Consider the following 13,697-nt stretch of genomic DNA (forward strand, 5'->3'; position numbering starts at 1 on the left):
AAGAGTCAGGACAAAGTTGACCTGGGACGAAGGGCTGAATTTAGTCTCCTATACTAATCTGGATATACCCTCTTATCAGGTATGAGCAACGTTAACTGGTACAATATTTACTGGTACACTTTAGCTAATTCCAGGTCTGGAACAGTGTTACTGAGCCATGTGGCCTTCTTTCAGGCAGGCTCTGTATCACATTAATCTTTGTAACTCAGCAGCACCAAACATTACCTTGTTTGTTTAAAAAAGGCATTTTAATTTTAATAAGTACTTGTAGAATGCCCAACTGCAAAACAGGCAAAATTATTTTATCCCACTCCCTGCCTTCTCTCCCTTTTTCTCAGGTAGCATGTGTCAAATACTCTACCCAATCTACCTGCTAACTCTCCAAATTTTTCCTCTGACCTCAATTCAAACTCCATTTCCCTGAATGCTGCAGTAAATGCTGTTATAATAAAAGGATTAGAATAACCCACACTGTGACTGAAATCTGACCAACTCAAAATTTAATCCAATTTTAAACCTAAAATCCCTAACTTAAGAAATATGGGATGTGTATATGGGCATTTGTATGTATACATATGAATATATTTGGGAGGGCAGGGAGCAAGTTTTCAGGTATCACCTGCTTCTAAATCAATTCTTAACTACACTGCCGAAAAGATTATAACATATATACATGAGTCAGCAAATACAGCTTACTTCACAGGTTTCATTAAGTCAGATCAACATGGTCTGCATCTGAATTTCCAGCAAACCCCTAATATATGACATGACAAATTATGAACCTTTCTTTATCTGTAGCTTCTTCTGTATTTCCCTTAACCCATCTGTACTATACAGGTCCCTATTCTGAAGAGAAAGGGGGTGCTATAGAAAGAAATGAAAAAAGACTCCAAAACAATAAAGTTTAATATGAGGTGGAAATACTAGGGGGTAGGGGACAGGAAGTGTATAAAATAGCCATGGTTCAACTAGCCCATTCAAAATTTAGCATATTCTTAACACAACATTGTAATTCAACTATACTTAAAAAAAAAAAAAAAAGCTCTTTGAGAACAACTGTGCTGAAAAGGAATTAGCATATTCTTATAAATTTGAGTTTTAAATAAGGAATGCCATTTTATAAGATGTTTTAGTTAAAGGAAAAGGTAATAGCCTTTTTTGGGGGGGAGGGAGATAAAGAATAAAACAAAAGTATAAGAATAGGAGTAACAGCTGGCAATTCAACTCTTTCCCTGAGATAAATTTTGACCTTCTGGTTTAATATAAATTTTTCTATCTCCTCCATCAAAACCAAGAAACAAGGCCTTACATTTAAACTACAGCAAAGCTCCCATTTACAGGTATTTACACACATGTCCCTGAAAAGACTTGTACTCAACTGTTCATAGTGGCCTTATTTATAGTAGCCAAGAACTGGAAACAATCCAAATATCCATCAAATGTGAATGGATAAACAAATTGCAGTATATCCACACAATGGAATACTATTCAGTAATAAAAAGAAATAAACTACTTATGAACATAACAACATGAGTGAATCTCCAAATTATTATGCTAAGTGAAAAAAGACAAATACGACTATATAACGTATGACTCAATTTATATGAATTGCTACAAAAAGCAACTATGACAGAAAGTAGATCCAGGGACCAGGGGTAGGAGACAAGATTAATTCCAAAGTGTGACAGAAATGCTCCACATCACGATCAAAGTGATGGTTATACAACTATTTTCAACTGTCATACTAAAACTGCACATTTTAAATGCGTAAATTTTATTGTATGCAGATTTATCTCAATAAAACTACTTTTTAAAAATAATAAAAAAGGACAGTGGAGTAGAGAAAGCCATTCTGGTTCAAAATATTACTCAGATTTATACCTATGCTAGGTAAAGGATAAATATTACAAATATGAGTTACACCAAGATGAGCCACATAACTAATGAGTTCAAGTTTCTGCAAGTATCAGTTTTCCACTAAGTAATTATTTTATTTTTTACATTTTAAAATAATTTTCTAAAAAATTATCCTCATTTAGATATAAGCAGAAAAACAAACTTTTCCCTTTCTTACCTTCTCTCCATATCAACTTCTTATATCATTTCAAAAACCTGGAAATGATTTGGTACCTTAAACAAGATCAACTCGGACTGCTTTTTAAAATAACACGTTACTGGGGCTTCCCTGGTGGAGCAGTGGTTAAGAATCCGCCTGCCAGTGCAGAGGACACAGGTTCGAGCCCTGGTCCGGGAAGATCCCACATGCCGCAGAGCAACCAAGCCCGTGCGCCACAACTACTGAGCCTGCGCTCTAGACCCTGCGAGCCACAACTACTGAAGCCCGCGCGCCTAGAGCCCATGCTCCGCAACAACAGAAGCCACCACAATGAGAAGCCTGCACACCGCAACAAAGAGTAGCCCCCGCTCGCCGCAACTAGAGAAACCCTGCACGCAGCAACAAAGATCCAATGCAGCCAAAAATAAATAAATAAATAAATTTATTTTTAAAAATAAAAGGCAGCATAGCTTATTCCTTTCATCAAGAATCACTTCTGAATGTTTCCTAATTCTTCATAAAATACAGAAAAGCAGTTTCCCCTCACTTCTTTGTCCAATTACTAGTTATGCTACAAACTAATTCGTGTTCCTGAACAGTTTATCAGATAAGAACTTTCATTAAAAACAAAAATCCTTCTCCTGAAAAGTTTAGTAACCAGTAATCAAATATAAAACCTAAAGATTACCTTATAATAAGCTGGGTAATTTGAGGCCAAGAGATTTCTTCAGAGACCTTAAAAGAATCTTAAAGTATTAAAAAAAAAACCCTGTAATTTATTTGAAACATTTTTACTCATTTACTACAAAGTTGAAATGCTCAAAACAGCAGCTATTTTTTTTAAAAAAGAGCAGCCTTTTATTTAAACAATTTTTCTCAATTCTATTAGTATAATGGTTATATCAAAATTGCCAAGATAAAACACTCCCAGGTAAACACCTTCAATGAATCCATTCACTCATCACTGACTATATGCAGAGTTGTGAGGGATATAAAAAATATAAGACACAAATCCAGCCTCAATGAGTTAGGTGTGGTCCTTTGTCTCATAACTCTTACCATTTAGAAGTCTGAATAAATTAAACTGTTACTACCCATCTAATAAAAATGTTAATTTGAACAACTGATGTTTTAAATACCATGTTCTGTTCACTGAGAATATATAGTTGATTTTAAAAAAAGTTTCCAATAAACATCAAACCATTTTTTGTCTATAAATCCTGTTGCATTTATCCCAGTTAATAATTATCTTGTAGATAAATATTATCTGTTGGAAGTGAGATATGTATATATGGAGAAAACTAAATATAAAAACACCACTACTTAGAAACAAAGTACATGTTAATACACAAGCCACTTTCCTGGTGAAATTTAGACCATGTAATTCAGCCCACTACATTTTAATAACATGATATTTTAGGAGCCATCTGTCTTGCCCACCACTGTATTTCTAGTATCTGGCACACCTGCATAGAACAGGTGTTCTAGGCACTCAAATGTTTATATAATGGATTAACACTTGACTTGCATTTACCCACATCACAAAAACAAACCCTGAACCCCTATATACCAATTATAGGAAATCCGATCACCTGTGTAAAAATCAAATTACCAGTCTTTTCCATCTTTAATTTTTAGGATCAATCTGGGAATGCTTTAACAGTGTAGAACACACTAATCCAGTTTAAATTAGCTCCTTTCCTCCTTCAGGCCATTAAATAGTGAAGCGGATTAATCTAAGACAATCTAAAATTAGTGTGCCAGATGACAAGTCTGTGTTTAAAACTTTCTAATTTGTACTATATTCTCTTCAGGAATTTAATGTAACCCATAGGTCATTTAAGACACAAAAACTATATACAAGTACAATCAAAGTAGTCTCTTTTTCACAGCATTACAACATCCTAACGTGTGGGCTTCCCTGATGGCACAGTGGTTAAGAATCTGCCTGCCAATGCAGGGGACACGGGTTCGAGCCCTGGTCCGGGAAGATCCCACATGCCACAGAGCAACTAAGCCTGTGTGCCACAACTACTGAGCCCGTGAGCCTGGAGCCCGTGCTCCGCAACAAAAGAAGTCACCGCAGCGAGAAGCCCACTTGCCGCAACTAGAGAAAGCCCGCACGCAGCCACGAAGACCCAATGCAGCCAAAAAAAAAATCCTATCTGTATATTTTCACTACTTCTAATGCTGAAAAAATCACCAGTAATTTGAGTAATTTTCAAGTCTCCCTTAATTAAGAAAAAAAGCAGCATATTAGCTTTAAAACTACTTAGAAGTCAACGCATGAATCTCCACTGATCTTGTTTCAATGCTACATAGAGATCACCTCGATAATTTTAAGTTCCTATGTTAGTGATACCTGTAATTGTTTGGCAGGCCTAAATCAGTCATTCCAAGATCAGGCTTTTCTCTTCTGTTTCTATGTGTAGTTTAAAAACACAAAATAAATTGCTAGGCACCATACTCTTTGAAGCCATTTAGCATTCAGCTGAAAATTGTTTCTACTTCATCAGCAATGGGCCCTATAATAGCTCCTTATTTATTTGTCTTAAATCTGCTGGATGAAGTCCAACTAGCTCCAACATTAGCCTCAATATACTGCCAGGAAGTTAAAGTCCCAAGGACCTGACTTTAAGTCATACAGAACCAAAGACCAAGGAGAGAATGATTCAAAATTTCAAGAGATAAGCAAGTTTAAGAAGTCTGAGTTTTCCTCAAAGGCAGAACATTCTGACATAAATCTGAGCAATATTTTTTTGGAAGCATCTCCTATAACAAAGGAAATAAAAGCAAAAATATACAAATGGGACCTAATTAAACTTAAAAGCTTTTGCACAGCAAAGGAAACAAACGACAAAATGAAAAGACAACCTACTGAATGGGAGAAAATATTTGTAAATGATATAAACAGCTCATACAACTCAACATCAAAAAAACAAACAACCTGATTAAAAAATGGGCAGAAGACCTGAATAGACATTTTGCCAAAGAGGAAATGCAAACGGCCAACAGGCACATGGAAAGATGCTCAACATCGCTAATCACCAGGGAAACGTAAATCAAAACCACAATGAGATATCACCTTACACCTGTCAGAATGGCTATCTTCAAAAAGAACACAAATAACAAATGTTGGCGAGGATGTGGAGAAACGTGAACCCTTGTACACTGTTGGTGGGGGTGTAAACTGGTGTAGCCATTGTGGAAAACATGCGGTTTCTCCAAAAACTAAAAACAGAACTAACATATGACCCAGCAATTCCACTCCTGGGTGTGTGTGTATATATATAGATATATATGTAAAACATCCCAAAACACTAATTCAAAAAGATACACGCACCCCAATGAGAAAATGAATAAGTATTTAATAGGAAAAAAAACCTGGCATCACGCTCTCTGCCTCAATCATTTCCAGAGGGTGAGGACCTAACCACATGGGAACACTGTCAGTGATACCCTCCTATACTAACAGAAAAGACAAAACAAGCCCTTCTTCCCCAAGATGGCTATTTCTCATTAAGAACTGAGAATTTTATGAGCTTTTCCCTGTTTTTTTTTTTTTAAATAAAAAAGGTAACATATGAGACAGGCACACAAAAGTGTGATTTTATAGAACAAAGTTACAATATATCCTTATGCCTGTATTATTCCAAGTTGAATTTTGCAGAGAATAACTTCTGTGGTTAATGTGGTTTCTTTTCTTGCTTTTTCTAAACTTCTAAAACCAACTATGTAATAAAAGTTTCCATCAAAAAGACAGAGTGCCCATTCAATATACATTCTGATTAAGCAAATGTAAATTATGAAATAATTAGACCTCCTGGGATTATGATCATTTAAAAACGCTCAGCTGTGGCTAACACCTTATAGACACTCTGGGGTATAATTATCTTGCTACCTATGTACTTTGAACATTACTTAATACCTTTTTATCTCTTCTAACTATTTAAAAAGCTAGGTCTAACAAATGACAGGTAAAAAAAAATATTTCACCTGCAGTACAAAATAATTCTACCTTTTCCTATTAATAAACACTCAGTTTCATTTTCCTCTGCTAAAAAAACTGACAGTCACTTAGACTCATTTGACACGCAAGATTTCTAGTTAGTATGAAATATATTTGTGTTTCTATAGTTATTCATACATATTTTTGTTTTGTCTTAAGATATACCATAAATGTGAAATCAAGTGGCCACAACCAGCAAACCAGGATACTGTTCTCTCTTTGCTAATAAACATCCTCAATTTATGTAGCATTCTCATTTTAAGAGTTAAGGTACTGAAAATATAAAACAGTTTCTACCCCAAAATGTCAAATGAATAATCACTGCAACTGATTTGGTCTTAACTTGAGAAATAAGCTTTCTCATTATCAGACAGTAAAATTTTAAATTCTAGAATTTTATCACCTGTTAACACTCACGGTCAGAGTGAGGTACTAAAGATATGTATGTATTTAAAATTGGGATCTGTTTTTTTTTTCTTCTTCTATTTTTGTGGCCACGATGTGCGGCACACGGGATCTTAGCTCCCCGACCAGGGATCACACCCATACCCCCTGCAGTGGAAGCGCAGTGTCTTAACCACTAGACCGCCAAGGAAGTCTGGAATCTGTTTATTAGAGACAACCAAACCAAGGATATTGATGACAAATTGGCAAGGCTCTGTGCAATTTTTCTAAAATATTTTACTCCTGATTTTCATGGGAAGACAGCACTATAAAAAATAACTATAAAAATTTTATCTACATGGAACTTATTCTGTAAAAGGAATCGGAGAAGAGGTCCTGGTAACCCATTTCCTTCAAAGGGATAATTATTCTGAGAAAACTATCAAAATTATTAGAAGAATAAAATATGGTTTGGAGTTTAATAATATACAAGCCAGCAATTAAACATCTAAATTCATCAGGGATTCTTGTGATCATTTACATTTTCTCTGATTATCATTTACACTTTCTCTGATTTCATGTGCATGTCCCCCTTGCCCCATTTCCTCTGATAAATAAAGCAACTAACGAATAGTTACTGACATCTTACTGACTAAAAAAACAATACAAATTCAAAAAGAGTCATGTAGGGCTTCCCTGGTGGCGCAGTGGTTGAGAATCTGCCTGCCAATGCAGGGGACACGGGTTCGAGCCCTGGTCTGGGAAGATCCCACATGCCTCGGAGCAACTAAGCCCGTGAGCCACAATTACTGAGCCTGCGTGTCTGGAGCCTGTGCTCCGCAACAAGAGAGGCCACGATAGTGAGAGGCCCGCGCACTGCGATGAAGAGTGGTCCCCGCTTGCCGCAAATAGAGAAAGCCCTCGCACAGAAACGAAGACCCAACACAGCCATAAATAAATAAATTAACAAATACTTTAAAAAAAAAGCAGCTATTCAACCTCACTTTAAAAAAAAAAAAAAAAAAAAGAGTCATGTACCACAATGTTCATTGCAGCTCTGTTTACAATAGCCAGGACATGGAAGCAACCTAAGTGTCCATCGACAGATGAATGGATAAAGAAGATGTGGCATATATATACAATGGAATATTACTCAGCCATAAAAAGAAATGAAACTGAGTTATTTGTAGTGAGGTGGATGGACCTAAAGTCTGTCATACAGAGTGAAGTAAGTCAGAAAGAGAAAAACAAATACTGTATGCTAACACATATATATGGAATCTAAAAACACACACACAAAAGGTTCTGAAGAACCTAGGGACAGGACAGAAATAAAGACGTAGATGTAGAAAATGGACTTAAGGTCATGGGGCGGGGAAGGGTAAGCTGGGACGAAGTGAGAGTGGCACGGACATATATACACTACCAAATGTGAAACAGCTAGTGGGAAGCAGCTGCATAGCACAGTAAGATCAGCTTGGTGCTCTGTGACCACCTAGAGGGGTGGGATTGGGAGGATGGGAGGGAGACCCAAGAGGGAGGGGATATGGGGATATATGTATACGTATAGCTGATTCACTTTGTTATACAGCAGAAACTAACACAACATTGTAAAGCAATTATACTCCAATAAAGATGTGAAAAAAAAATAAAGGATGACTGCGCAGTAAAAAAACAAAACAAAACAAAACAAAAAAACCAATATAACATTAATGAAATCTTACTTTGGAATTAATTCCTTTGATGATTTCTCTTCCTCCTACTTGTCAAATGGGGTCACACCTATGATGACCTATGATGACCATTATCTTCTGAATCAAAACCTAGGACATGTGATCTAACAAGATAGAATATTTTATTGAAAAAAACATGTACCTTTGGAGAGGGTGTAGAAAAGGGGCAGAAACATCACGGTACCTCAAATTTCTGTACTGCTTCCAAGTATGTGACTGTATTTTATGGATGCCAAAAAGTTGATATTTCTGAAATATTTCAAAAGTTTAGAAGCCAATTAAAAAATACTTAAAAACTGTTATGTCCAAAGATGTATGGCTCCTGGACCTATATCTCAATATCTCATCACCTGCTATTTGTCTTTTTATCTACAAAGTTCAAGTTTCAAAGCTCTAACTAGCAGGTCTGAGTAAATGTCTTCCAAGTATGACTCTAGCCTAGAACTTTCTCCAGAGTTCTCTTTTTGCTAACTGCCTAGAAATTCACTTAGATGTCTCATCAACTCTGTCAGTTAAAAAATCATGGGGCAGGACAAACTAAGAGAAGCTAGTAGCTAAATCAGAGTAGTAGGACAAGATAAGAATAGAAATGAGAGAGTCCATGATAAATTCTTTACCTGCATTGTCTCCTCTAATATTCACAATAATAGTAGGACTATTATCACCTCCATTTTAGAAATGAGGGAACTGAGGCTTAGTGAGATTATGGAACTTGCTCAGGTCAAACAGCTAGTAAGTGGTAAAGCAAGGATTTGAATCCAGCGAGTCTGACTTCAAAGCCCACGCACCTATACATGCTAAAACCCCAAGAAGAGACACGATATAGATTCTAACAGGTGAGCTGTAGTCACTGGTCAATTCAAGAAGCATTCCCAGAGCACCAAGTATGTGCCAGATACAAGGGAGACCAAAAAAAGATCTGAATTTAAATCCCTGCTTTACCACTTAATAGCTATATAACCTGAGTCTCCAGCTTAACTCTCAAATGATTCAGAAAAAAATAATGTGCCTATATTTGTACACACACACACACACACACAAGACAGAGAGAATATGATAAAGCAGATGGGACAAAGCGTAACAATTGATAACCTAGGAAAAGGGAATGGGAGCTCTTTGTAATGTTTATGCAACTTCTATATGAAACTATATCAAAATAAAAAGTTATAGAAAGGGCTTCCCTGGTGGCGCAGTGGTTAGGAATCTGCCTGCCAATGCAGGTGACACGGGTTCGAGCCCTCCTCTGGGAGGATCCCACATGCCACGGAGCAACTGGGCCTGTGTGCCATAACTACTGAGCCTGTACTCTGGAGCCCGCGTGCCACAACAACTGAACCCATGTGCTGCGGCTGCTGAGGCCTGCACGCCTAGAGCCCGTGCTCCGCAACGAGAGACCACCACGAGAAGCCCGCAAACCGCAGCGAGAGAAGCCCGCAAACCGCAGCGAGGGGTAGCCCCCGCTCGCCGCAAGTGGAGAAAAGCCTGCGCACAGCAACGAAGACCCAACGCAGCCAAAAATAAAATAAATAAAATAAATAAATAAAAAAATTTTAAAAGTTACAGAAAAATTCACAGTGGTATCAAAACATAAAATTCTGTGACTTTCTCTGGTAGCATTCAGCAGCTTAGTTTTAAAAGCAGAGTATATAAACGGTAGAACTGCTCCAAGACTAGAAGCTAAGAATACTGAGAAGAAAAGTGATTGAAGAGGGAACTGAAGCTAAGGAAAAGAAGAAACAACAGGTGTTGAAAGTGGAGGTCTTAATCAAGCTTAAGACTAAGTGTGGTGGAAAAAAGAGAGCGAGAATTGGAATGACAGGAGGCTACAGCCAGAAAAATAGATTAGCATTCAACATTAGTTATTCGTCATTTAAGAAATGCAAGTTAACCCCACAATGAAATGCCACTCCACATCTACTAGAATGGTTAAATTTAAAGACTTACTATATATACTAAGTGTTGGTGAGAGTAAAGTGAAAAACTCATGCATTACTAGTAGGAATGTGAAAGACACAGAAACTCAGGGAAACAGTTTAGCCATTTCCTATAAACATGCAGTTATCACATGACCCAATAATTCGTTTTAGGTTTCTACCTAAGAGAAACAAAAATGTATGCCACACAAAAACTTATATGTAAATGTTCATAGCAGCATTATTCAGACTAGCCAAAAACTGGAAACAATCCAAATGTCCATCAACTGGTAAATGGATAAATACAATATGGTATATATCTACACAATGAATACTATTTGGCAATAAAAAGTGATTAAGCCAAGACAATTCAATGGAGAAAGGACAGTCTTTTCAACAAACAGTGCCAGGAAAATAGGATATCCACGCAAAAGAATGAAGCTGAACCCTTTACCTTATACCACATGCAAAAATTAACAGAAAATGGATCAAAGACCTAAACATAAGAGCTAAAACTACAAAACTCCTAGGAGAAAACATATGGCAAAAGATATAAACACTGAATTTGGCAATGATTTCCTGGATATGATACCTAAAGCACAAGCAAAAAAAGGAAAAACATAATTTGGACATTATCAAAACTGTAAAATTTTGTCCATCAAAGGGCACTATCAACAGAGTAAAAAGACAACCCACAGAATGGGAGAAAATATTTGCAAATGATTTATCTGATAGGCAATTAATACCTAGAATATATAAAGAACGCCTACAACTCAACGAACAACCTAATCCAAACAAACTAATCCAAAAATGGGCAAAGGACTTGAACAGACATATCCCCAAAGAAGGTACACCCAAGCATGGCCCATAAGCACATGAAAAGTGGCTCAATATCACTAATCATTAAGAAATGCAAATCAAAACCAGAATGAGATACCACTTTATATCATTAAGATGGCTATTCTCAAAAAGTCAGTACGTTTTGGCAAGGATGTGAAGTAATTGGAACCTTCGTGCGTTGGTGGTGGGAATGTAAAATGGTGCAGCCTCTATGGAAAACAGCTTGGCAGTTCCTCAAAAAGCTAAATATAGGACTGCTATGATCCAGCAATTCCACTTCTGGGCATATACCCAAAAGATTTGAAAGCAAGAACTAGAACAGATATTTATATACTAATGTTTATACCACCATTACTCACAATAGCCAAAAGGTAGAAACAACACCATGTCCATGGATGGATGAATGGATAAACAAAATGTGACATATATACATACAATGGAATATTATTTAGCCTTGAAAAGGAGTGAAATTCTCATATATGCTACAAAATGAACCCTGAAGACATTATGCTAAGTGAAATGAGCCAGACACAAAAGGATAAATGCTGTTTAATTCCACTTAAAGAAAAAAAGAAAGAAAAGGGGGAAAAAAAGAAAAAAGAAAAGAAAAAAAAGGACCAAGCTAATTATAAATATGGAAGGAAAAAAAAAGAAAAGGACGAAGCTAATGATAGATGGATATACCTCAAAAACATCCTAGGTTAAAGAAGCCAAACTCAAAAGACCATGTATTTTATGATTCCCGTTTATATGAAATGCTGAGAAAGAGCAAATCTACAGAGATAGAGAAGCAGACTATTGGCTGGATACCCAGGACTGGTGATGGAAATGAGTCCTGTTTATAAACAGACTCAAGGGATCTTTTTGGAGTGATGGAAATGTTCTAAAACTGCAGTGTGGTAGTAATTACACAACTCTGTAAATTTATTAAAAATTACTGAACACTTATTAAATGGGTGAATTTTATGGTATGGAAATTACACCTCAATAAAGAAAAAAATTTTACTCACCAAATTGGCAATCACTCAAAAATGAACATACCTACTGGTTTATTACGCAGTTAAACTAGCTTTTATTGGGTTGGTCAAAACGTTCATTCGGTTTTTTCTGTAAGATGGCTCTAGTAGCACTTAGTTGTCTTTAACTTCATTCGAAACAATTTTGTTAGATTGCATGTGACAGCTGTCATATCAGCATGCATTAAAAAAACTTACCAAAATTGGTGAATTTTTGTGTAGCCATTTTAACATTAAAGATGGAAGAAAAAAAGCAACATTTTCAGCATATGCTTTATTATTTCAAGAACGGTAAAAACGCAACTGAATTGCAAAAATAGATTTGTGCAGTGTATGGAGAAGGTGCTTTAACTGATCTAATGTGTCAAAAGTGGTTTGTGAAGTTTTGTGCTGGAGATTTCTCGCTGGACAATGCTCCACGGTCGGGTAGACCAGTTGAAGTTGATAGCGATTAAATCGAGACATTAATTCAGGACAATCAACGTTATACCACGCAGGACCATAGTCAACATACTCAAAATATCCAAATCAAGCGTTGAAAATCATTTGCACCAGCTTGGTTATGTTGATTGCTTTGATGTTTGAGTTCCACATAAGTGAAGCAAAAAAAACCTTCTTGACCATACTTCTGCATGCAATTCTCTACTTAAATGTAATGAAAATGATCTGTTTTTAAATTGTGATGGGCGAAGAAAAGTGGATACTGTACAATAATGTGGAACGGAAGAGATCGTGGGACAAGTGAAATGAACCACCACCAACCACACCAAAGGCCGGTCTTCATCCGAAGAAGGTGATGTTGTGTATATGGTGGGATTGGAAAGGAGTCCTCTGTTATGAGCTCCTTCTGGAAAACCAAACAATTAATTCCAACAAGTACTGCTCCCAATTAGACCAACTGAAAGCGGCACTTGACGAAAAGTGTCCAGAATTAGTCAACAAAAAACACATAATCTTCCATCAAGATAACCCAAGATTGCATGTTTCTTTGATGACCAGGCAAAAACTGTTACAGCTTGGCTGGTAAGTTCTGATTCATCTGCCATATTCACCAGACATTACACCTTCAGATTTTCATTTATTTAGGTCTTTACAAAATTCTCTTAATGGAAAAATTTCAATTTCCTGGAAGGCTATAAAGGGCACCTGGAACAGTTGTTTGCTCAAAAAGATAAAAAGTTTTGGGAAGATGGAATTATGAAGTTGCCTGAAAAATGGCAGAAGGCAGTGGAACAAAAGGGTGAATATGTTGTTCAATGAGGCTCTTGGTGAAAATGAAAAATGTGTCTTTTATTTTTACTTAAAAACCGAAAGCACTCTTTGGCCAACCCAATACATATTTTCTTGGTGAGAATATAAAGTAGTACAACTTTTCCCCAGAACAACTTAAAAATGCATGTACACTTTGACCCAAGATTCCACTTCTATGAATTTATCCTAAGGACATACTCACGGCAGCACTGTTTCTCAGAGTAAAAAAAAATTACTCCCTAAGCAAAAAGGACAGAGGGTTGGTTAAACAAACTATGGTACTTCATACAACAGAACACTACGGAGCCATTGACAATGATGTCATCACTTAGGAGATTTATGTAAGCATCTTTAGCGCAGGGGCTGTTTCCTTTAATGTTGTATCTTTAGCAACTGGCACACTGCCTAGCACAGAGCAGGCATTAATATGCTTTGAGTGAATAAAGAATAATTACATGGAAAGATTTCACAATAAACCCTAAAATTACACACACA

General features: G+C 36.5%; 1 protein-coding gene across 6 annotated transcripts in view; it reads right to left on the minus strand.

The window, feature by feature from the left end:
• Positions 1–13,697, minus strand: part of ZFAND6 (zinc finger AN1-type containing 6) — a 75,698-nt gene that overhangs the window by 38,360 nt on the left and 23,641 nt on the right. Inside the window, exon 2 of one of the 6 annotated variants that reach the window (XM_082388599.1) lies at positions 8,325–8,431. The exons of the other annotated variants lie outside the window; for them this stretch is intronic. Coding sequence (XP_082244725.1) covers positions 8,325–8,358 — 34 coding nt within the window. The 5' untranslated portion in view covers positions 8,359–8,431. The remainder of the gene's footprint in view (positions 1–8,324; positions 8,432–13,697) is intronic. 6 annotated transcript variants of the gene reach the window in all.

Source organism: Balaenoptera borealis (genome assembly GCF_965194805.1).
Source record: "Balaenoptera borealis genome assembly, chromosome: 3".
NCBI lineage: Eukaryota > Metazoa > Chordata > Mammalia > Artiodactyla > Balaenopteridae > Balaenoptera > Balaenoptera borealis.